Source organism: Labrus bergylta, chromosome 15 (assembly GCF_963930695.1).
Source record: "Labrus bergylta chromosome 15, fLabBer1.1, whole genome shotgun sequence".
In the NCBI taxonomy this organism is placed as follows: domain Eukaryota; kingdom Metazoa; phylum Chordata; class Actinopteri; order Labriformes; family Labridae; genus Labrus; species Labrus bergylta.
In genome coordinates this window covers 16,373,663-16,399,259 of record NC_089209.1, presented here as the reverse complement: position 1 = coordinate 16,399,259, position 25,597 = coordinate 16,373,663, and the positions used below count along the sequence as shown (strand labels likewise).

Genomic DNA, 25,597 nt, shown 5'->3' with positions numbered 1-25,597 from the left:
GGAACATTTGCGTGTGTCAGTGTGTAAAGGTCAAGGTGGGACAGTGGGAAGTAACTAACATGAACACAACTTCCTGCGTGAGAGGAGAGAAGACTTTATCTCTCGTGTGTGTGTGTGTGTGTGTTTCTGCATAAGTTTAGACTCTGAGTCACACAGTCAGAGGGGATGCTATGACTTCCTGCTTCTCACATACACACACACACACACACACCAGTTCACATACATAAACAAGTCCCTAGATAGTACAAAAATGATTATGAGCTTATATTTCATACTTTCTTTGCTGCCATTTTTAGCTGCCATTGTAGTGTTCAGTGTCAGTGACTCTATACAAAGATTTGGAAAGGATGCTCTTAACACAGAGCAGAATTTATTTATTTTTTTAAGATTTATTTTTGGGCTTTTTCTTCCTTTAATGGAGAGATGGGAGTGTGTCAAGAGTCGGAAATCAGGGAGAGAGCCTGGGGAATGACATGCGGGAAAGGAGCCACAAGCCAGATTTGAACCTGGGAGCAGAACATTTTAAAGGGACATCGCATGAAAAGGTTCAAAATGCAGTTTAAGCCAAACTCATTGGCTTCATGTAACATAATCTCCCTAAACTGAACCCAGATAAGAATGAGCCTCTTGAGTAATAGCATGAAGGAATTCCCTGTTCTCCTTACTGCATGTTATCTGCAACCTACCCCCCCCCCCCCTACAAAGTTCTCTAAGATGAAAAACATAGTAAAAAAGTAAAATTGATGACATAATGCTTTTCTCCAGGAAAAATCCAACCAATTAACATAAAAGGGCGTATTTCCTTCCTAAATGTACGATACTAGCATTGTTCATTTTCTATATCAACTTAATTCCAAAGGTTCCTCTTTTCGGGTCAGTTTTATGTTGTATGTGGTAACAAATCCTGGTTAGCTGAGATTCCATGTCTCTTCTAAAAAATAAAAAATAAAAAGTACTTGCTATTGAATTACTTCTAATGCAAAGAAAACAAAGCACAAAGGAGAGTAGATATTCTTTAATACACTTTTGCACTGTTGAATATGTTGACAGTAGAGCAGTGAAGCACGGATTTTGCAACTTAAAACCATCTTACAACAGAAAGAACATCAGAACACCAGTATCTCCCAGTTCACAGCACTTTATGATGTAATCAGTGAGAAGTATGAAGACAACTTGTTTATCTGAAGGACTTTGTTTTGAAGAGAATCTAAGCATCTTGTGTCGTGCTCGTTGATCAGATGTGGCTTGTCTATAAATTCCAAACTAGCAAAGCGCCAAAGATGATGCACATGATTTCCCAACCTGTGTTCATGGAATGCAAACAGTCTTTATTATGTACAGTTGATTCACAGTAACAGTGTGCAGACACTGGGAGGGGGCAAACAGGGGACCATAAGCTGGAAATATTTATGTTGATTCTGTAGCTCTTAGTGGGTGAACACTGTCTGGAAATCCAAATGTAGTTTAGTGTTACAACTGTCACTGCTTAACTCCAGAAATGGTCCTAACATGAAGCTTATATACAGTTATACATACTGGCATAATGCTACAGCCAATGAGCAACATTGTGAAGAGAGGTTACATATATAACACGTCAACAATTTAAACACGTGAAACAGTTGAAAGCCAAATTCCATTCAAAAACAGAAAACATAAGAAAATGTCTCGGTTAGCTTTTTGTTAGCATCACAAAATAAGCGCACACGTCTGCGTTGACTGTCTGGACTGTCAGGTTAGATTAGATTAGATACATTTCTATCAATAACCAACTGGAATACTTCCACCTCAGTAGCATGTGTAATGCTTAACATATGTTACAAACAAGAAAACATACATGTGATCATATGCATACAATAATAAGGATGTGCCCACGCAGAACTGTGAACATTAGACATTCAAATATGGAGGATGTCGGTACTCTCTTGTCCAAACAACATCCAATGCAGGTTTTTTTTTTTTTTTTTTTTTTAAATCATAGTCATTTGTCACAGTATTTCAGATCAGGTTTAGGATATTTAGAGCATTTAGAACTGTTAAAAAGAGACAAAGTACTTGTCATTTAGTTTGTTTACCATGAGAGAGAGAGAGAAACGTTTTCTTTCTTTATCGCAGTCGGTCCGTCCAGATGCTACAGTTAACAATGGCGATCCTATAAACTCTGATTCTCACACACACTAATCTGACCATCACATTTAAAATCTCCAAAAGATATTTTATGAAAATTCTAATACTTTAAGAATCATATCAGCGAAGCTGTGGTCATTGTGGGTGGCTGTATTTGCTACACAGTCTTTGTAGTCAAACAACATTTACTATATTGATAACATAAAAAAAAAAAATTTAAATCATGTTTGAGCCACTTGTTACTGTGATAAAACTGTTTATTTGCTTGTTTGTGATCTTCTTACAGTCTCCATTCACCTGAAATGATCTTTCTGAAAAATAACCTTTATTCTCTCTCTGTATGTCTTCACATGTATGCATCGCCTCGATTTGCTTCCAGTAGTTTGAATCAATTTACATTTTACTCTATTCCAGTGTTTCTTCCTTTTAACTAAATGCCGTATCAGATGTCCTATCATCTCTCTAACCACTGTTGACTGTAACTACTCTTAATATGTCACCCTGAAATAAAAAAAAAAATGGCATCAGGCTAACAACTTGACTTGTTAAGACCCAGATCTACTCGGCTACAAGCTTTTTCAGCACTGCAGAAACAGCAATGGTGTCCGTCACTAAGCATCAATTAACTTGATTTTCATCAGAATGTGACTGAATGTTTGCTTTAATAGTTTTCACTTCAAGGAAAGGCTGACAGACTGAAATGCAGAGATGCCAGCAACAAAGCTCAGGACATTGGAAATGTCATTTATTTTGCTATTATGCTACATGAATAGTCATATTCTAATGTGGATATTTTTCTCTGGGTGGAGGAGGGGGGTCTACTTACAGGCTTAGGCGGCAGATGGTTACGTAATCTTAAATCTACTCAGGTATTTTCCTCTTGGTAGGAGGCACCAGGTGTGAAGGCAGGTCTGATGGCAGTTCATGTCCCTCCAGTTTCACTTTTATCAGATGATTAGCCAACGCAAACTCCTCATCATCCAGCATCCCATCCTTATCGATATCTGCCAGCTTCCAGATCTTTCCCAGGACTGTGTTTGGCAGTTTTGACTTCACCATCTCCCTCTTGGCGTTGGCTCCCGTTACCTTCCCGTTGACAGGAGATAATGTGTAGAAGATCTCGTCATAAGCAGGTTTGTCCCGTGCAACAACCCACTCTGCTTCATCGATGCCTTCACCGGCCCCTTCGCCATACCCGTGTCCGAACGGGCCGTTCAAAGTGCCATCGAATGCACCTCCCTTCACGACTGCGTTGGGACGCTGGTTTTCCTCTTGGCGGACCAGGACCATTAAACCAGCGATGTCATTGGCCAGCATGTCATCCACTGCCTCCAAGAGTTTGAGCTTCAGAGGCTGGAATTTGTTGAGATCCTGAGCTTGGAGTTGGTCCTGTAAGAGGAAAATCCAGAAAACAAAACAAGTTAAGGACATGTCTGTCAAAACTCTTGAATCTTATTTTGGAAGCTTTTTCCCCTGCTTACCTGCATCTTCTTTAGATTAGGAAAATCTCCAGGTGATATCTGATGCTCTCTTTCTATTCGTTTGTAAATATCTCCCAGGCTGCCGATCAGTTCTTTCTTCTTGTTCTCCTTCCCGAACACAGAGGGCATGTCTTTCTTCAGCGAGCTGATGATGTAAGCATGGACCTGCAGTGTGGAAATCACAGATGCTTATGTAGCCAACGGCAAATTTACAAGTTCTATTGATTATTCCTAAAGTTCTTCTAATTTATGTGATAATCCTTAAGACTTCATTTTCAGTTGACTTGGCATTTGTGTTCAATGTTATTAACAGAGCTTTGGCTGTGGCTCAGCGGTAGAGTCGGCCATCTTTCAACTTGGTGGTTCTCTTTAAACGCTAATGCAACTATGCTGGAACCAAGGAATACACATCACATTTTCTTTATTACTTGGACCAGCTGTGGTGTGAACGTTTTCTGAATTTCATCCACTACATACATTTGGCATTTCCTGTAAATTCTCATGTATGTACATGCCATTTCAATCAAGCAATGGAATGGCTGATCCCACCACTAAATGCAAACAATCATTTAGAGGTCAACTACATTTTGCAAAATAAAAAGTATCAAAATCTGGGCCTGTCATAAAAAAACGATTATAAATGAAGAGTGAGCTGAAGGGGTTGAACTTTTGACTCGTGAAACATAAACATGAGACAAGAAAACAAGTTTTCTCCAAGTCCCTTATGAAATATTATCTCTTCAGAAGGAAAATAAAACATGGATGGGTCAATGTTTTGATGCTCAAAGATTTAAATGGGACCACTGGGGATAAGATACAGCTGGACACATTGAAAACAGCCACAACTTAAAAAATTTAAATAGAAAAAACTCCCATTTTCAAATTCTTCAATAAAAGAGATTTTTAAATATATGAACTAGTTATTCAACTATTTTGCTGAAACTTGTAGGATCATTGTGTTTTATCATTGCCCAGTTTTTAACCTTAATTCTATTTTTTTTTAACTGCATGATTCAATTGTATTACTTTAGAACTTTTGACAAATGGTTCAAATTAAATATAATGAGCTCATATCTGTTGCAAATCTTTAGTCTGGGGACACTCAACAATTCTTTGTTAAGATGAATCATACAGTTAATCTCAGTTATTACCTTTGTTGACATTTGTTTTTAATACTCAACACAAACTAAAGATGGCCCAAATGATGGGAAAAAAACTCATTTGTTTTGTTGCTGTGGTGATAAATGAGTGTGTTTCCCTGAAACCACATTGAGTCCTTGAAGCTCATCATAAAACACACAGACACACACGCGCACACACACACACCCCCTATCAGAAGTCAGACAGGAAAACGGCACTCATTACTCAGTTTGATAAACCTGTGCGTGTTTGTGTGCATCCTCGAGCTACAACCGGCAGCGGACTGTCGCCTCTCATACCTGACTTCCTATTCCAGGGGAGGAAGCAGGAGGTAATTCACTGAGAGGAGAAACGCCCCATTTGTCTGCTTCTATTAGCTCTATGACAGGGACGAGCCTTTTCTGTCAAGGTTACTAGCTAAACATGGTGGGGAGAGCGAGCGAGTGACGGGAATAAAAATAGGAAACACACACACACACCTGTTCACGTGAAATAGCAGTAACGTACCTTAGCTAGTCTGGCCCTCTTTATTAGATCGTTGAGTTTTCTGAGGGCTGCATTCCTTGGTAAAGACTGAATGTCCTTGAATAAATCCTGTTCCTCTGCTTCAAACAGCTTCCTGTTCTCTGGAATCAGCAGCGGGTGGGACCAGAAGGACCCGATGTAGACACGGATCACCTGTCAGAGAGGGAGACGGACGGAATCAGCTCATTTAACCCATGCATAATGTACTGACCACTAAAAAAACAGCGACAAAAAAAAACAAAAAAAAAAACTTAGTTTAGGTCAAAAGGAAAAAATAAAAATTAGTATTTCCTAAAATAAAGTCAATTTTCCTACAAAGAATAATTTCCTTTTTTTAAATGTACAGCTTGTGCTATTCACAAGACTTGGCCAAAAAGGCCTGAAGAAGCTGCTCTGTTCCCAGTATTCATGCATTTATGCATTTGAATTTCCCTCGGGATCAATAAAGTATCTATCTATCTATCTATCTATCTATCTATCTCCATTATTTTATTTGGTATCAGTTACACCAATGATTTCTGGCTGTGCACACAGCTTGCCCTACAGTATGTCACATGCTCTGACTTTTTGCAAAAGCTTGGACTTTCTGGCCCCACACATGCATCCCTTCCAAGACCCAATGTCTGTTTTTACACATATTTCTTTCAGCTTACCTCAGGCGTGTTAACTATTTTCCCCAGCGACCACATCAGGGCACCGTACACTCTCATCAACTGCTGGGTCTCTATCTGGTCAGCCTTGTTCAGCACAACCCTGGAAAAGAAAAACAGACTTTCATTGACTGATAGTAAAAATCATCATACCGTGTTGATGTACATGAGCAGAGACTTGAACTTTATACATCTCTGTTTTATAGGATTTAATATGTTTAATATGTGAGTCAACTAATCCTGCAGTACCTGATCTTGTCTTCATGGTTCTTTAGGGCCTTTATCACCTCTGAGAACTCATCAGAGATGTCCAGTTTGTGGGCGTCAAACAGTAATATGATCCTGTCCACTCGCTCTGCAAACCACTCCAAGACTGCCGCAAAGTCATAGCCTGAGGAGGAGGAGGAGGGTGAGAGAATCCAGAAAGGAAAAAAGGTGAAATTATGATTTCAAATGATGGTTGGAAGAAAATGTTACCAAACATACATTTCAATCTGTATGCTTTTACTTCGTGTTTCTTAGCTCCCATCCCATATCAGTTTCGGATATATCATTAATATGTGTCATTTCATTACCGGTGAATAGAAACGAGTAGAATAACCTGCCCACACTACATAGCATGAGTCTCTATGATGATATATGATCAACTCTGTGTTTAATCCGTGACCTGAGACATGAACTTCATCTGCGTGTATTGCAATATTCCCAAGAGAAAACCATTACACTGGCTTAAGGTCATGGAAGAGGCAATATGAAGGACGCCCATATTACAACATGCTGAGAGAAAAGAATGTGTTTACAGACGGAGGCGGTCCTGCCAGGCTTCAACTAAGTGGATTTATGTAAGTGAACAATTAGAGGGGAAAGTAAAACCATTGATATTTCTTCATCTAATTTGGCCTTTTTTTTTCATTTAAAATTAAGTAAACTAAACAAGATATTTAAGAACCTTTAGAATGAAAGAAGGAAGCTTAAAGTGCATGGATGAGAAAATGCCTCCACACATTCCATAATGCCTGAATAAATGAATCAGTGATTACAGCTGTCAGCAGAAGTACATCATTTCCTCCTTCGACTTTCTGTCCTACTCAAGGACAGACTCTTACCTCCACAGTATATGAAAGGGGAACAAAGAACAGAAGGATGGAGCTTCACCTCAGATTAGTGAGTTTTAATGTTCAACACAACACAGAAGGATGCATAAAAGATGCAGAGTCAGCGGTGAGCCTGTTAGAGTATATCAGCTCTCATTCGTTGTTGAGTGGTAGTAGATATGGAGTATTAAATGAGTGTTAATACAATGAAAGTTGTACAGGCGTTGGTCCTCCAAGGTTAAACCCAGGTTTGAGTCTGACCAATGGCTCTTTTCGATTTCTTACTCTATCCACTGTCCTATCAAATAAAGACATAAGAGAAAATCTGGTTGCTAAATTGTTACAAAAACATGGCTTTCTTTGTTAAAGAAAACTGAATACAAGCTTTAACGTCTTGTTTTCCTGCAATTTCTGTTGATTCATCATTTGGATGTGAGAAAAAAAGTATTAGTATATAAAACACATAATTTAAGAATGGAGCTGTGTCTTCCTGTCATGTGCACCATGGCCTGAGAGGAGACAGAGAGGTACTCTGCTGCTTTAAGCAAAGTAATGAAGCATTAAGAGAAACGCAGATACCTTGATATTCTGAATTGAAGTGGATTACTCTTCACATGAAGCACTTTTCACTTGGCTTGGGGAAAATGATGACTCAGTACATAGGTTCACTTTCCTATCCCAAAGCCTGCACTGTTTTGTTATATTAGTTATCCCTAGAACCATAAAGGGGCATTATACAGGATGCCTGACTGTTGTGGGGATCGTTATCAATATGGGTACATTCTGGGGGGCTATCTTCAGGCCTAGGGTTGGCACTTCAGTAGTGCTGCATATTCAGAAACTTATGACTGGGGAACATGAATGTCCTATTTACATTTGGGAAACTTATACAATGATGGCAAAGGAAGAAAGACCACAGGATCACTGAGAGGGAAACAAATATTGTATTTTCTAAATGGGTCCCAAAAACAAACCCTTATAACATTTTGAATGTAATAAAAATTGAAAGGGGCAAACACTGCTTCAATTTTTTAATTGTGATCCATATGGCTAAACTATTCAATCACCTAACTGATAAGGTTAACTATTTTCCCCGAACCGTTTGACAAGAGTCAAGTGAAGAAGATGTAACTGTCCATTAATTCTTCAAAGTATCTCTTTGATTAGCTTTATTTTGTGCAGCTGGCTGAGTGCCAGGTTTTCACAATCAATACCTCCATAAGGACATCTATGTAGGCAGCTATAGCCTGACAAATCCTCATCTGGACGGACACACACACACACACACACACAGTGGGAAACAATACCTCAGGGTGAAAGAAAAGCTATAGTTCCAAAAAATGACACACAGAACATAGAAAAATTAACAAAACTAACAGAATGTACAAAAAAACATCCGGATGGAATGTGATGAACATAAGGAAATGAACAGTGAATATACAAACCACGCACGCGCGCGCGCACGCACGCACGCACACACACACACACACACACACACACACAGTCCCCAGAGACAACACAGCTGTGCTGAGTCAGGAGAGGTTAATGTTTGCCTGTATTTTTTTTATATCCAACAGACAAGAGCAGGGTCACACCTCCATGTGCTGAGTATTTGGTCTGACAACATGTTCTGAGACTTTGACTAAACAAACAGAAAGTAGAGGAGAACTGCTGTGGGTCTGTTCTCATGTCATTACCTCCATTAGTAAACCACATGTGAGTTTTAGTTTGTGCTGACAGCACATTGACTTTCTCTTGTTTCTCAACAGCAAAGCTACAGAAATTAAGGTTTGCACGACAAAGAATAAGAAGAAGAATCCAGACCCAACCCTACTATGAAGTAATGTGTTGAACTCAGTGACCACAAGATGCTTCTTGTTCTTATTCTTCCTTCAAAACTACATAAGTGTGTTTATCTGTTTTATCACATAAACATTCTAGATTTATAAAAAGTACTTTGGAGAAACAGAAAAATCTGCTTAGAGCCGGGGATTGGGATAAGAATATGATGAAGAAAAATAACATTAGCATATACTGTAATCAGGAAATCATTCCATTATAATGGAATACAGGTTCTTTTTGACTAAACTCTAATCTATTCAGTCGGATAATTTCATTCAAATGTATTCTTGCGAGCCATAATCTGCATAAGAAAACAATAAAACAGTGCTAGTTTAACTTGAGACTGGTTGTTTCTGTAAAGAGCAAACAAAACGAGGGAGTGAAGGGCAAACAGGGAAGGAGACATGAAAGAAACTCAAAGATGGATGAAGAGAGAGGGAGTGAATGTGGCAAAGACTTAAAAAATCGTGTCCTTTAATTCTTCCTGCTCTTTTGTTACTCTTAGCTGTTGGTATGGCAATGCCAGCTTTCAGCTTTGGGAATTCCAGCCTCGCCGGACACATATCAAAGAGTAAGAAAGGTGGGAGAAATTCCTGTGAGCCTTTCACACCAAAACTTTACTTTACTTATTTATTTGTATTTAACACTGCTGTGATCTCTGTGCTGGTTGTTCTCGTCTTGCAAAATTTTGAAAAGAATAATAATTAATAATAATAATTGATTTTAATATGTTTTTCTTTCACATTTGAATAAAAACATGCTTCAATTATTGTAGTAAAGACTTCCAATGACCCGATATGAGCACAAAGGGGTAAGCACCAATGAATAGGCTAAAATCAAAAAAGTAGAGACAAATTGCTTTTTATTTTAAAAGATGAAATGTCAGGGGGGAAAAGTGTCTTTAGAACTTTCCTCTGGTTTCTTTTTGTCAGTCAAATTTAAACATCAAAACACTGTCTGTTTGTCGTCTAGACTTTAATTAAATCATTCTTGGTTATCTGAGTTTTTTCTGAAAAATAGTTTGTAAGTGGTTCAACATGACAAATACATCACATGTCTCCGGGGATGCTGGGAGGTTTCAAAAATGTTAAGTTAAAATTTAAGAATGATATTTAGAGCTGCTACAAATGACAACAACACTGTTGTGTCTTATTAACTAAGGCACTTTGTTTTTTTAAATATGGTGTCCTCTCTCTACTGAAGAGTTTACCCTTCATAAATATATATTTTATTTTACTGAATTTACAGAAAAAAATGCTAAATTTCTTCCTTTCCATGGAAATTTACAGCTCAAAATCATTAACTGGCATAAAATCAAGATGACATCATTGAAAGAGTGCAAACCAAATAGCTCGACTGTCACTGAAGGTGATGGATATATGGCATGTTATCAGTCTGTTTGCACTGGTCTTGTTATATTTGGCTTTTTGTAGGTACAACCTTTTCACCTCACCCAATCCTGAAAACACTTTTTTTGCATTATGTAGACAGACTTTTTTTTTTGTTGATGTCTTTTTCTAGATTTGGATGCTTCCCTCAAGGTGTTTCCTTTTTCAAACAGAAAATGCAAACAAGCGAGTTGTGTTTGTGAGTCAAAGGTAAATTATATTAAATAAACACAACTCAAAGACTCTCTCTATATGTGCAGATGTCAAGTCACCCTATAAGTTTAATATGTAAACAATGTCCACTGTGCATGCGTGTGTTTGAGGGACAGAGGGGTTTTTTTTGTCAATGCTTCCTGTCCTTTGAAATGAATAAGCCATAATCCTCCTGACAGCTAAAACCTAAAATAAACACACGCACACACACACTCACTCACAACCAAAGGAAATGCTGACATGCTTGTTCAGAGTTCAGTGGGACAAGGGGGCTGTGGCTGAATGAGTCCAATGAACCCGGACACACAAACACACTCGTCCACATAAACACAGGGAAATAAACTTGCCAGTGCTGTGTGTTTCTCACCTCGGCTAATTCTCTGTTTTTCCCCTGACAGGATCCCTGGTGTGTCAATCACGCTGATGCTTTCCAGTACTGGGTTTGGCAGCTGGGCACACACAAACCTAGAACACCGACACACACACACACGTCGGTAGAGGGAGAACACACACACACACACACAAGGAGAAGAGAGGAGAGTTAAAAGAAAGCTGACAGAAGTGTAAAAATCTTTTAATAACAAACATTGTCCCACATAAGACTTTTTCCTCAGTCTCTCTTCTTCTCTGCCTCTGCTGTTCTTCTTCTCTCTGTCTGCAGCTGTATCAATACTAACAGGTTAGCGGGCGTCCTCACTGTGAACCCCATAATTCCCCCAGGGCCTTCTCAGGGAGGTCACCACAGCAAGAGCAATAGAAAGACTTTTTTCTGCTGTTTCTTTTTACCTTTTCCAGAAGGATGACTCTGCAGCTCTCTCTCTCTCTCTCTCTCTCTCTCTCTCTCTCTCTCTCTCTCTCTCTCTCTCTCTCTCTCTCTCTCTCTCTCTCTCTCTCTCTCTCTCTCTCTCTCTCTCTCTCTCTCTCTCTCTCTCTCTCTCTCTCTCTCTCCTCCTCTCTCTCTCTCTCTCTCTCTCTCTCTCTCTCTCTCTCTCCTCTCTCTCTCTCTCTCTCTCTCTCTCTCTCTCTCTTCTCTCTCTCTCTCTCTCTCTCTCTCTCTCTCTCACAGAGACAGACAGCCATTAAAAGAGAAAAGGCCTGACCAGTGAGCAGAGGGAAATTCAATCAACCAGGAATGTAGAGCTCTGGTGTGGATTCTCACTAGTACTCACTCTTTCTTCTCCATGCTCTCTCAGTGTTTCCCCTCTACGTTAACATACTTCACCTCTTACATCACTTCATATTTTCAGCATGAACACACCCAAAAAGATATCTGACAGCATCTGCCATCATTGTATTTCATCCACTGTGTGTGTGTGCGTGTGTGTGTGTGTGTGTGTGTGTGTGTGTGTGTGTGTACCTATTTAGGAAAGCATTTCCAAACGCATTTAGCTTTCTGAAGGGCTTCTTGGGATCAACCACCAAAGCATTGCCAGGGATGACACCTTCTGTGTCACCGTGCATCACGGCGATAAAGGAATCTGTGGTGGGTTCAGGGCCGATCCGCATTCCGGGAAAATCCTGCTCCAACAGGTAGCTGTAGAAAGAGATGGAATGACATAGCGTTAAACATAACAAACTTGGAGACGAGCTGTTTTTGATCAGTGAACCTTACAGGAGTGCCTTTAGAGCAGGAATTTTTATTATTAAAGGAGGAAACCTGAGATGATAAAAAATAATAACAAGGACATTTAGATTACCATGGCATTTTAAGACATCCATTTTTAAAGGTATTAGTCAAGGAAAGAAAACGTAATTTACTGAGCATTCACGGACAATGTTTACTGGTCTCAACTATTTCACTCCAAGGACCATGTGCAAGCTTTGTAAAAAAATAAAATAAAAAGTGAAAGTTGACAGAATCCTGACACTAAACTGTATTAGGGGCAGATGTGTTTTACATCTTCAGCCTCTAATTTTAAACAATTGCTGAAGGGGACTTTTCAATCAATACCAGCAAAAAGGAGATAATTCTGAATGATATGAAGCTGTATAAACAGAAAACCTTGCCTTGTCTGCCTTGAATTAGAAGCTGCTGGAACCCTAGTGAGGGGAATTATTTTACATCGTCAGTACAAAAGAAGCCACTGCTCCAAACTCAGCAGCATAAGCTTTCATTTAAAGGTCACATATTATGCAAAATACCCATCACCGTGTTTTTCTAACACTAATATGTGTCCCTAGTCTGTTTCCAAACACCCTAATTATGAGAAAGGTTCATCCCCTCCGTCTTTTGCCTGCTCTACTTTACAGAGAATGTGTGCTCAAACAGGCTGTCTGGAGATTTTCCCTTTGTGACATCACAAAGGGCAGTAACCCCTCCCCCGGGTGGGTGACACTCAATGGGAATTGGCAAGTGTGTGAGTCATTGCACTGATCCGTCACCATAACCAATGAAACCCCCAAAATATCAATGGGTTACAGCAGGTAAACTTATCATGTGACAATATCAAACAACAACAGTGTGGATTGGAACCATTACTGAGTTTAAAGTTAGCAGTCAGTGTTTTAACACCAATAGTAATTATCCCACAAGTAACAGAGGGGGTCTCAGAATCAGATAAACCTCAGCTCAGGTATAAGAAGAGAGTTCTTTGTATTAAAAAAAATGCATCAAAACATTTTTGGTATGGTTCTTTTAGAGCCAGAACAAGAAGACAAATATTTAGAAGAATCTGTTTGAGCTCTTCCAGTGCTGACAAGAAGAATGGTCAAATTTACAAGCATGTCAGACTTTTGTTTTGTTTACCGATGATGAAAAACAGCTGACCGAGGTCAAGCAGGTTAAAGGCGTATACACGAACACTACACTTGATGCCTGTTTGGTTTTGACAGCGCAAATTTTAAAACAAGACCTTCAATACATTTTCAAAAAAAGTCAAATCGCTTCATTTTTTCTTTTTTTTACTTTAAATAAGTTTTGATGTCCAACCAAACCGCTGCAAACTTATGACCTCACCTGTTACCGTTATTATGGCATCGCTGCAGACTTATAACTCTTAAGATGTTCGAGGTACCACAGGTTGAATCCTTATCTGTTAAATAAGTGATCCAAATGAAGATAAGGGTGTTTCTGTTGAATTTCAGCCCTGACAAAGTGAGCACATGCCATAAACCAAGTGATTTAGGCAAAACACTTTTAACTAAAAGGATCATAAATCTGAAGTATGAGACGGTGGGATGTGTGTGCATTTTAACAGCTACCAGATGTGAGGCTGGTTCACTTTCACATCTCCACACACACACACACACACACACACACCTTGTCAGGGGAGCCAACAGTGCCTGGTGGAGCTGTCTCTGCAAATCAGTCTGTGTGTGTTGGTCTGATGGGAGGTTGTGCAACAGCTGCAGATTGTATTGTTTGTTTTAGATCATAAACATCAGAATAGATTGTGTAGAAACAATGTATGGTAACACAACCCCATGTATGAGATTGAAAAACTTCATTCAAATAGAATAAAATAGGCTTCTACGGAGAGTTTTTTTTGGGGAAAATGTCTTCTGTAGTAAAACAATATATACTGCAATATATTTGATCACATTATCAGCATATTGCTTAACGTATAAAACAGCATTAATGTTGTATTCAAGTTAAATTGCTTTATTTTAGGGATAGGTATTTCACTGAAAATGACTACCAGAGAGCACTTATTAGCTTGGCACTATAATATTATTAAAATGTTATAGCGCTATGATTAGAACTCTTAAGAACAGCGGCCGATTGTGCTTTGCCTCTGTGCACTGCCTGTCAGCACCTGTGTGTCCGATCAGACTTAAAGCTGTTCATTTGCACTTACTGATGTTGTTTCCTCCTCTCTAGGTCCTTGCTTGTGTTGTCCTTACTCTCCGATGTACGTTGCTTTGGATAAAAGCATCTGCTATATGAATTGTAGTAGTTCTAGAAATGCTAACTTTTTGCATCACGATTGTACTTTTAACTACTTTTTACTCAAAAATGTTTAAGTAAGAAAGTCTATGAGTAAAATAAATAATTTCTTAAGTTAAGAGATTTTCTTAGCATCTCTATAATCAGTACAGAGTGTGTCACCTGATAATACTAATTTCTTCTTCATTTGTTAATAAAAGGCAGTTAGCAAACAGTTATCAGACGCTCTAAAGACACAGCCTGGAGGTGGTACCCCGTTACAACCAGGCGCCAGTAAAACAAGTCGTTGAGAAAATATATTTTTAAGATGAAAGTTGAATGAAAACTTATTTGATACTGAATGTTTATGTTGCATAAAGAAGTTGATATTTTTTTTTTTATAAATATAGCTTAATTTATTTTCCAAAACCTTGCTTTACCCCTGGGGCTAAATAAATGTTTTTGTATGGACACTATGTTAAGTTTACGAACTTTAAATTCAGTTGAGTTGGCTGTATGTTGACTGTAGTATAAGTTAAACAGATGCTGACAGAGGATTTCTTAGGAATGTAATTAATAGGTTTTAAAAATTATTACGTGTTAATCGCAGTACTCAGCATATTTCTTATAATCCTTTAAATCCCATCAAAATGTATAATGACAAAAATACTGCGATCATAACATATCACCCTGGCAACTCTTGCCCCAATTAAACAAAAGGTAAAGGCCCTGAATTGCATGTCCATAACATATCTATGCTCTTTGAAAGACTCACAGCAGGGACAAACTAAAAGAAAACTGAAAGTAAAATTACTCCCTTATTGTGCATCTCAATAAGATGCTGCTACTTGAAGAATGCTGGGAAATATGGCAATGTAGACCAAACTTGCAGTGCCAGCTGTTTGCATTGAAAGGCTCTTCAATTGGCACCAACAACGGACCAGCAAAGAATCAGAAGGGTAAACATTGGACAAAAAAAAAAAAAGGGAAATCAATCAATTTCAGCCCTGAAATGAAGACAGGCTCAAATGACTGATGTCTGAATGACTGGCAGAGAAGAGGGACTAAAATTACCCTCCACCCATTTCTCTTACTTTAAGCTGCCACACAAGAAACAATCACTAATCCACTTCACCTTGTCATATTATTGAAGAGGAAAAGCGACAGCACTGCTCCGACATTCAGTGTTAAACCATGTGATATAAAATAAAAGATGCAGCGAGTGCAGCAGCCCTGAACCCAGGTTACTCAGCAGATTTTACATTCTGCGTCTAACTGCTACATGTCTGCGGTGTGGTGTCAGGCTTCAGGATTGTGGGAGTTATCATTAGAAACAAGTAAAAAAAAAAGAAAGAGGTGGGATTGGGAATCAGTGAGAAACAGACACAGAAAGGAAGACGAGAGAGCAGGGATGTCTGCACTGTCCTGTCTGACTACAGGAAGTCACAAACAGCATCCTCTCTCAGGCTTTCAAAGGCTTACCCACTAATTATGCTCTGCACTTGTGCCTGTGTGTGTGTGTGTGTGTGTGTGTGTGTAAGTGCAAGGGGGAAGATGTTAACAGCAGCCTTCAAAAGAGGCCCAACACCCAGCTGTTAATATGTCCTGCTGTAACGCACACAAAAAGAGAAATTCCAAGGCATAAGCTCTCAAAGAACTTTTATTTTTTATATTTTAAATGTTACCTTAAAAATAGAGAAATTATTGAATGCAGAAATAGGACTTAAACAGAAGCACTATCTGATTGTAAGGCGTGTGTTTTTTATTGCACCCTTATCTCGTCCAAGACAACACAGGCATTATGTCTCCTTGGGTAATAAAAAGTATTCACTCTTCTTTTAACAGGGCTAATTCTGATCTTCACAAGATCAAAACAAAGATGGATTTATAAGTTATGTCCCAACAACACACCCGCACATGAAATCTGTACATCTATCACTCTTATTGTCTACACCAGCACCTGGAAACACACTCAGAGGAACACTTTGGTCACGGGCAGAGTTGTTTGAAGTTTGCATATGTATGTGTTCTGTGTTGGCAGTCACATAAATTTTTTTATGGATTCATTAAATCTAGCAGAGGCGTAGCACCGAGTAGTCAGGTTGATGGTGTTTGTGTGTGTATGATTGAGAAACCTTTGTTCTTTTTTTTACATTTTTATCTGTTTAATTGTTTTCGTTGTATTTTGTTTTAAGGCAATGCGTGTCGTTCATGACCCACTGGTGAAACAGAAAGACAGTAAAGTCAGTTTGGGTGTGTCAGCCTCTTCCTATCTGTCTTTCTGGTGGCCCCTGCCTCATGTGTTTGTGATTCCCCTCTTTCACATGAAACTCTACAGGATTATGGTTGCATGTTAAGGGTGGATGCTTTTTTTTCTTTTTTTCCTCACCGAATGAAGCTGGTCTTGCCTGTAGAGTACTGTCCCACCAGTAGGACCATGGGCTTGTTGTCAAAATCTGCATCCTCCAGAGCTGGAGAGTGGAACTCATGGAACTTGTAGCCCTCCTCCAGCGGCAGGAGTTTGGTTTTGTAGAGCTTCTTAAGTCCATCGCTGACAGTCTGAAAGACTTCTGGCTCCTTCCTCCTGTCGTCGGTCCCGAGCCAGCTGAACATTGTTACTGGATGCTTGTCGACTGGAGTATTGAATCTAAACTGTGAAACTGGCTAAAGCTGCTTTTGTTTGCTATGCCCTTGAGGGGTTTTAAACTTGTCTTTAAGTCAAGAAGAGAGAGATGTTTCCTCACAAATGAGACAAAAAGCTTTACATTAAAATTATTACTAAACGTTTATAGAGAAAATCTGACCTTATTAACAAGGTCAACCTATAACCAAAAACAATATATAATGTTGTTTTCTCAAATTTATATTATATTTAATGTTTTAAAAATCCCTTTTAAATCCTGTTATTTTAATTCAAGATATTGTATCTCGCATAAAACAATGAAAGTTATTCAGTCTGTCCTGCCACACTGGTAACTGTTGTTATTGATAATATTGACGGTCAGCCAAAAGTTATATTCAGTCAAAATTCAGGCTTTTTTTCGAAATACTGTCTCACCCTATGTCTAAATTTTAAGAAAACAATATTTATGTCTTTTAGAGTAAATTTAAAATGGACCCTTCAAAAACACACTCATCATCGAGAGGTCCTCCCAGGTCCAGGCCACTGAAGAAAAACACCACATTCAATGACTTTGTTTTTGTTTACTTATCTTTTTTCTTTTTTTTTTCCAAGTAAACAAATGCTGTCCAAAAAGCCTAATTCATGCTGCTCATCCCCAACATCACGTTTCCGCTATTCAATTTCGTCCAGCAGCTAGCTGAGGAATCCCAAATATGATGCACCGTGCTGCTGTCAAAGAGCACCCGCCGTTATTGTTCAGCCGCTCCCGCTCTCCTCTCCACAAAACACCGCAGTCCTGCTCCAGACCAAACAATTATTGATGTCGTATTCGTGTCAAAGATAACGAGTAGCCTGTTTAACCAGCATCACGGGTTATTTTCTGTCACAGCACAGCGCTGAATGTAGCAGCAGCTGATGTCCTGCAGCTCAATTTAAATGCCGAGTCGGAGGAAACCCGAGCCCGGCGGAAGTGCCCAAAGGCTGGCAGTCCGGCCCACCGCGGTCCCGCCCAGTGATGCTGGAGCTGAAGCCGGGAAGGACGACGCCATGATGGATGAGGAGAGACGATCGAGGACCTGCTGTTAAACGACAGGGCGCCACCTAGTGGTACGGCCTTTCGACAGTCTATAGGGCGTATGTTAACAATATACATTTATTTGTTCAAAATGTTACAAAAACATTATTAATCAACTAAGATTCAATATAATTTCCTTTCCTATTTAAGTTATCCAAGCACTGCAACACGTTTGAAATCAAAGTTGTAGCCCGACGTGCCTTTACTTGTGGTGATTCAATTTGGTTTTGAATCATTGAATTGTCGGGTAGGCATTATTTCTACATTGTGCTATCTTTACCAGACAGGCTACTTTTGAATAGTAGTACTACTTTTAGAACAGACCTGTTCAATATCTCCAGATTTTATCCTTCTTGATGCAACTTTAGAATCAGTCTACTTTATTTTGTGTTTAGGCCTACATCAATGAGGATTTGACATCAATGAGGATTTGACATCAATGAGGATTTGTTGCAAGTTAATTTTCTAAAATTGGCACAAGTAGGCCTACATCCTCTGACTGTCAAGCCTGTAGATCAGTGCCAGATATTCTGAATTACCTGTAGTGTCGTGAAAATAAAGTGTCTAATTTTACATAAAGTAGACATTACTCTAGAGCTGCATAGCCTACTCCTGTATGGCTAAATTTGATTTAATTACGTTTATCTCTAAAGCTGGCATTTATCATGTCATTGTGTTGTTTGACCAGAAGATGGCTCTATTCTTTATTTTATTTCATCCTCTAGAGGCCTGATCTGAGGGTCAGGAATGAAAGTTAATCATACAGATAGAACAAAGGTCAGCCGTGCAAATCACCAGTGAGAAGTGTTATCAATAACAATGTTAATGGTAAATCATACAGTCAAGTGCTTTTACAAAAACACGTAAGACACAAATAGTTAGCAATTTCACCATTTTATTATTCATTTTGAATATTCAATAATCCGTCTTGCAACATACTAAACTATCACATTTCTCAGAGTAAAACGTTTGTATATAAAACTTGACATGCACAGCGTAAATCTTATCACACTGCAGATACCCGAGTTGTGTAAATACGAGAATCTGAAACTCTCTCTCTGTAGTTTTGTTTTCAGGAAGAAACTTTAATCATGATTTGTTGCAAGTTGAAGTGACACCTGAGGCAGCGCAATGCCAGTAATTACTTATGTTATGACTTCAAGCGGGCAGGACAACAAACAAAGAGCATCAAAAAGAGGAACAACAATAAAAAGGGAGCATCAGCATTAAAACGTGATTTATGTAGCATTTTCCGGATTAAGAAAAATATACCAAAGTGAAGGTTTAAGTATTCACTTCACAATTAAACCAAACTGAGCTTACAATGATTTAGGCAGAAATGACAGCAGCAACTCATGAATTGTTTTAACTTGTGGATTAGATGACATAAAATATCCACACAAGCCTCTAAACATTTTAACTCAAAATGAACAATAGACATGCACAGATAAAATCGACATAAACTTCACTATTTAAAGCATCTCTAGGTTGACTTCATTACATACAGTATATGACCATATTAAGACATTAACTCTAATATTTCCTTCATTTTTATAACTTATTCAGATATAGTAGTGGTGAAATAGTATTAACGTAGGTGCCTGAGTAATTGAGGCCCTTATCACATTATGATTCTTTAACGGTTTAACTGCTGAGGCTGAACAGGCTGAATCAATACAACCAACCTACACACAGAAACACTGTACATATCCCTGTTTAACTAACGTTTTTTATGACTGTACGTTGTCGAGTCATGGGAGGCCATAAGTAAACTTTTGTCACACAGATGATCATAATAAGCAGCGAAAAAAAGAGAAAACACAAAAGTGAAATTCTCTATCGGGTTATTGTACTACACGTAGAGGTTTAGGTGATTTTTCATTTGGTGCACAGAAAAAATAATTATTCATTTGTATTAGACAATTTTTGATGAATAAAATTAAAATGCCACACACACGTCCACGACAGCCCATTAATGTTTGTTTGGCTGACATCTGGATTTTTCAACCATCACATTGCACTTCAGTAAATCAGTAAGACTTCATTTCAATCACAAATAAACACGGAATCAACTGATTAATGTTTAAATTAAGCTGAACACTTTGATCACAGTTTGACTACCATAAAGCACATTAACTATCTTGACTATAATAATAAAAACAGAAACAATCACAGGTGTAAAAGAAAAAAAACAATAACTGCAGTATTAAGTGATCCATAAGAACTTAGTTTTGTCATATATATTCTAAATAAAACTGATCTTTTATTACAAACTTCCATTATATACATGTAAAGTGTAAGTGCAAAATAAGAATGGTAAAAAGAGCTAAATATTTATTGCGATGAATATCATCTACTCATTCAACGATATTACCAAGTTCCATTTGCTCAAAAGATTATCTGTCTCCCACCCTAGTTCCCCACCTGTCTCCTTCTCTCTCTGCGCCTCGGCCTTCTCCTCTGACCCTTGTCTGACAAACACATTTTCCAACCTTAATCCGGCCTCCATTACAGTCACCTCTTCCTCTGCTTCTCCTTCAGCCTTGCTCTCCCTCCCTTTCTCTCGCTGCATCAACCCAGCTTCCTTTTGGAACTCCATCCCCACTTCTGGCAATGCTAGCTTCCCTGTTTCAGGATCCCACTCAATACATATAGTTCCCCCCTCCTCCTCCTCCTCCTCCTCCTCCTCTTCTGATCTGTGTGCAGCAGCCATACAGAGAACACCATAGTCATCAGGTAAGTAATGTGATTGGTTAGATTGGGAGGTAGGCATGTTTATGATGTTCTGAGAGGCATAAGCAGAAAGTAGGGGTTCTCTCTCACTCCTGCCTTCCTCTTTACCTTCATTATTCTTGACATTTGTTTGTGCTTTAGCCATATTTTCTACTATCCTGTCATTCTTCTTTGATTTAACATGTAAAGGGATACTGAAGAGGCCAGTTTGTGGAGTTTTGTTTATAAATAAACCTGAAAACTCTTCATCTTCCTCCTCCTCTTTATCCAACTCTACTGCACCCTGAAGAACCAACGACTGTGCTTTACTCTGGTACAGCAAAACTGAATTTACCTGTAAACGTGCATGTGCCTGTGCAAGTGTGCTCACCTCTCTCCGTGCTTGTATCGGCATGTGTGTTTCTGAGCATGATTTGGTCGACTTTTGCGAAAGGTAGGACTTTGCCTGAGAAGCGTAAGCTGTAGTGGAGTGTTGATCCTCAGCTTTCCACCCTTTCTCGTCGTTACACTCTACTGCAACACAATTCTGGGATTCATCTCTGTGATTATTTCCATTGATTCCTCCATCATCAGCAGCTTTGCCAACAAATCCATAGTCGGTGGGCAAATGATCCCAGGGTTCCTCGGGCTCTAGAGGTGTGTCTGACCCCTGGGGAGCATATCTGGGTGGGGGTTCTGCAATGTGTGGCTGTTTTTTGGAGTATGTAGAGTCTGATATTCCATTTTGTGGCTCTGATGGTAGCCCGACTTGGAAGAGGATGACACTTTGGGCTTCAGGGGAAAATGTCAGAGGGGGGGGATAAAAAGATGGCGGGTTCTGGAGGATGGAGGAGAAGGAGTGTGGTGTTAAAAGATTGCCCCCAAAATGTTTGACATAAACATAACACAATTGACTTTGTGTGATGCAATGTATGCAATACATACAGACCAAATACACAATTAAAATGAGTCATGGATTTGATACTGTTGCATCAAATTTAAAAAAAAGTGGAAATTCTACCAGCAGAGACATAGCTAGCATATGTATTATTGTTATTTATTGATACAATATGCTTTTTTCATGTGACTTTAAATGGCAGTGAGTTCAGGTTTTGCCTAATTTAAGCATCCCGCTGGTGGTAAGGAGTTAAATTGGAGTTTTCATGACATAAATGAAAATGACAAAACAGAAAGTACTTAATTAACTTTGTATTTTTGCATTTTTTGTGTGTTTGCTATACCAGTATATAAGGGCTCTTCTGTCCTTTCCCGGTCAGGTATTGATAGAGAAAGTAGCCAATCACCACCAGCAAACAAATGCACACAGTTGGAACAACAATACCCACAACCACCATCAGCAGCTTGGCCATCAAAGGGTCTGGAGAGGCACAAACAGCATCACAAAAATACAAACATGAGTCAAAACGGTCCGCACACGGGATATTATCTGAAGCTACATCAGAATTTATGGTGTGAAACAGAAAGTGCACTTTTATCAAGATGTAAACAGTACAGTCTCTCAAACAAACATAATAGACATCACACATCAACCTGTCCTTTACTTCTGTAACAGGTTCCATCACATTCCTTTCTACCTGTCAAACAGGGAGGAAATATTCAGACACACACAGACACTGAATGTTGCTGTACCTGGAGGAGTGGTTATGCAGTGCCATTCTGAGGGCTGGCAGTGGATGGGCATGGAGAGGAATCTGGTCTTGGCAGAGAAGCAATACTCCGTGTCATAATCCATCAGACGATATTTGTAGTGACTGGAGTCGAATGGGAAATTGCTCTACGAACATACGCACACAGATTAGTCAGTGCTATAGAAGAGCTTTAGCTGTGCTTGATGTTACAGCCATACCTGTGCCATGAGGTTGCGGCAGACTGGGACCTTTGTTTGTTTTTTACTCACCATCCTGCCGCGACGGATGTTGTGGACAGAGAGGTTGTAAGTCATCTGAGCGTATAGAGTTGCCATGGAAACTGTTGGAGTTTGATTGTTAAGCTGATATCTCATTGGTCCCTTCACCGTAATGATGGCATTGTTTCCCTCCATGTCCACGGAAACCAGTGGAGGGCCAAATATAGCTAGAAAGATAGAACAAATATTTGGTGTTGTAAGATTTGATATATTTGAGGCGGATATTTAGATTTAGAGTCCCTACAAAGTTCAAGTTGAACCAAAAGATGTATTGTCTCGATCTTTAAAAGCAAATATGTCAGCCTTTTTTTCAGCCTTCCTTGGAATGTCTTGTTTTTTTAGACAGTATAGCTTCAACTTACTGTCTGACTTTGGGTCAAATCTCCTCCACGTCGTGGCCCATTTTGAGGATGCTCTCCTGATCTTGGCTTGAACCCTGGCATAGTATCCTTGTTCCAGATCCCACGTCTCATTGCTCAGGTCACACCAGTGGCGCCCAACTTCTCTACAGTGCCACACTGACCTCCAGTGCACCCGTCTTCCTTTGCTGTCCTCGACACTGTCCCCATAGCTGGAAAAGACCAAAGAAGACCATGCAGGTCAGAGCAGAATAGAGGGCGTAAGCTTTAAAAAACAAACAAACAAAAAAACACTCCTATCAATTTTCAATTCCCTCAAGCAAGAAACATGATCACACATGGCTGTTTTTCTTTTGTTCCTGCACCCATCTTGTTTTGCTGCTTCTTTTTTGTTTGTAAATCGTGAGAGACTTGATGCAAGCTTCCCTTAAGCTTTCACCAAGTTGTCTACACAAAGTTTCATTAAGATTAATGCAACAAAAGGGAAAAAAAGTAACTTGAAACCTGTAGACCAACATTCTCACTTTAAACATTAAGAACTTTACTTACATGGCATACTGCACTGTGTAGAGTGTGTCATTCTTTGTGCCATTTCCTGGAGACCACTGCAGCAAATTCCTCAGATTGACTGAAGTGAAGAAGACATTGGTGGGCCTGGGAGGAGAGCATGAGACTGAGGAGAAAAGAGAATGAAAGTTTGAGAAACATAAATGAAAGACATTTGATTTGAACTAATTTCTATCATTAAAATGTTCAACATTTTCTATTTATGTGGTACAACATCAAGTGTGGAGAAAATGTTATCCCTGTTTTACTATCTCCCAGGGTGGTTGACTCATTCTTATACTTGTTTTTATGGTACTACAATGGTACTTTCCATCACCTCACATTGTTTTTAAAAAGGCCCTTTGTCTTTTAGCCCCAGTTGCTGTTTTTCAATGCTTTACTCATTGTTGCCTGTGTTTCCACTTTCCACCAAGGTCAAAAGACCCTGGAAGGTTGTGCAAAGTGTTCTGTTGACGTCTGAAAGACTTTTTCTTTTTTTTAAGATTTATTTTTTGGGTCATCTGTGCCTTCATTGGAGAGACAGGACAGTGAATAGAGCCGGAAATAGGGGAGATAGCGAGTGGTAAATGACATATGGGAAAGAAGCCACAGGTTGGATTTGCCTCTCGCCTCGAGGATTGCAGCCTCTGCACATGGGGCCCACAAACCAACTACTGGCGACCAGTGAAAAAGTTTCTAATAGCTTTGAGTTAGTGCTACAAGTCCCACCCCAAAGACCCTGTAAGAAAGTAACACCCTCTAGCATAGTGGAAACTAAGTCCCAGGACTTAAAAAAACATGGTCCCTGCAGAGGTAAACACAGCTATAGCTGCAATATGATTCAATCTGCTGTCATTAAAACACCACAAGCCAAAACAAAGTTATAAATTAAAAAACATTTCAGCTCTCTTTACATTTCCTCGTGATTCTATTGATGAAAGTTAGTTTGATCATGAGAATCAGCTTTAGAGATTACTGCAACTTTGATCTACCTGTCTTGAACTTAATGTAGAGCTCTATTAATTTCTAGGCCATATGCTGGTGCACACAAAACTTGACTTGACTGTGATTCATTATTAGTACAGACAATCCATGTCAAGGAGCCCCATCTGTGCGATGACAGCAAGACACATGTTAATATTTTATACTTCCTCAAAATAAATTACTTATTATCATTACTGTGTCAGGCACACAATGATAAACAGCCAGCATGGGCTTAGATGACGCTTTCAATCATTTTGTTTTAAACGTTTGCATAATAGCTCCAATGCAGCTTGCAATGATGACACTGATTGAATTATAGTTATTGAATAAACATAACTGAACTCAGTGAACAAACAGAGATCCTCTGTGGTTTAAACAGAATGAAAAAAAAGTTTATAGAGTGACATTTAAAGGGATTAATCATTCAACAACTGAACAATATTTCACCTTATGACACAGGTTATAAGCAATGGCTTTAGCAAATGAATCATCTACATTTAACTACACACACACACTTGATCTACACACACACAAAATAGCATTGAAATGTATTGATTAATTTCTCATATTATCAGTTGTAGTCATTTAAACAGGCCAAATGAAAAGTGAGACATAGAAAGAAAATTAATGAATTAAATAACAGCAACTATGTCAAAGTAGCCTTTCGTTATGTTGGTTGAATGTAGGCCTACCTGTGCAGTACAGAGCCCCCAAGTTCAGAAAAAGGAACACTGTCCACATGTCAAAGAGAAGTGGTCATTTCTTCACCAGAAACTCAACATTTTCAGTCTCCCGGCAGCTCTGTTGAGGGTTCATCCACTGGCCCCGTCAGCTATGTCCGTCCGTTACCTTCTCAGGTACACGGAGCACCTGTTAGATACGCCGGTAAACTTAGAAAACAAACAAAAAGCGTGTTTCGAGGAAGTAAGTCGTCATGACCTTGACCGCCAAACGATACACTCCAATGATTAACAGGTAAAGCTCCCAACTCGGAACGGCTGGTTTCAACGAGGAAGGAATGTGACCTCACCTGTTTGTGCACATTGCGC

The 25,597-nt window shown here is 39.1% G+C and overlaps 2 protein-coding genes across 2 annotated transcripts; both read right to left on the bottom strand.

Moving 5' to 3' along the window:
* Positions 1-1,000: 1,000 nt before the first annotated feature.
* On the bottom strand, positions 1,001-17,923 carry ehd3 (EH-domain containing 3). Its single transcript, XM_020642039.3, has 8 exons — positions 16,712-17,923; positions 11,815-11,991; positions 10,825-10,922; positions 6,170-6,311; positions 5,924-6,023; positions 5,253-5,423; positions 3,606-3,770; positions 1,001-3,513 (listed from the first exon to the last, which is right to left on the bottom strand). The coding sequence occupies exons 1-8, from the start codon at positions 16,933-16,935 to the stop codon at positions 2,986-2,988; spliced, it is 1,605 nt and encodes a 534-aa protein (XP_020497695.1). The 5' UTR covers positions 16,936-17,923; the 3' UTR covers positions 1,001-2,985.
* A 972-nt stretch (positions 17,924-18,895) lies between these two features.
* il20ra (interleukin 20 receptor, alpha) lies at positions 18,896-25,542 on the bottom strand. Its single transcript, XM_020642019.3, has 7 exons — positions 25,241-25,542; positions 23,568-23,691; positions 23,022-23,230; positions 22,651-22,826; positions 22,383-22,527; positions 21,974-22,110; positions 18,896-21,570 (listed from the first exon to the last, which is right to left on the bottom strand). Exons 1-7 carry the CDS (start codon positions 25,287-25,289, stop codon positions 20,374-20,376), a joined length of 2,037 nt encoding a protein of 678 aa, XP_020497675.1. The 5' UTR covers positions 25,290-25,542; the 3' UTR covers positions 18,896-20,373.
* Between the last annotated feature and the right edge of the window lie 55 nt (positions 25,543-25,597).

Excerpts from the sequence above, each read along its gene's own strand:
- il20ra (XM_020642019.3), bottom strand. The coding sequence starts at position 25,289 with ATGTGGACAGTGTTCCTTTTTCTGAACTTGGGGGCTCTGTACTGCACA. Across the intron at positions 23,692-25,240 it reads GGGGGCTCTGTACTGCACAG|TCTCATGCTCTCCTCCCAGG; the intron begins GTAGGCCTACAT and ends TTTTCTCCTCAG. Across the intron at positions 22,111-22,382 it reads CTGCATAACCACTCCTCCAG|ACCCTTTGATGGCCAAGCTG; the intron begins GTACAGCAACAT and ends GTGCCTCTCCAG.
- ehd3 (XM_020642039.3), bottom strand. The coding sequence starts at position 16,935 with ATGTTCAGCTGGCTCGGGACCGACGACAGGAGGAAGGAGCCAGAAGTC. Across the intron at positions 6,312-10,824 it reads AAAACAGAGAATTAGCCGAG|GCTATGACTTTGCGGCAGTC; the intron begins GTGAGAAACACA and ends CCTCCTCCTCAG. Across the intron at positions 6,024-6,169 it reads AACCATGAAGACAAGATCAG|GGTTGTGCTGAACAAGGCTG; the intron begins GTACTGCAGGAT and ends TTTCTTTTCCAG.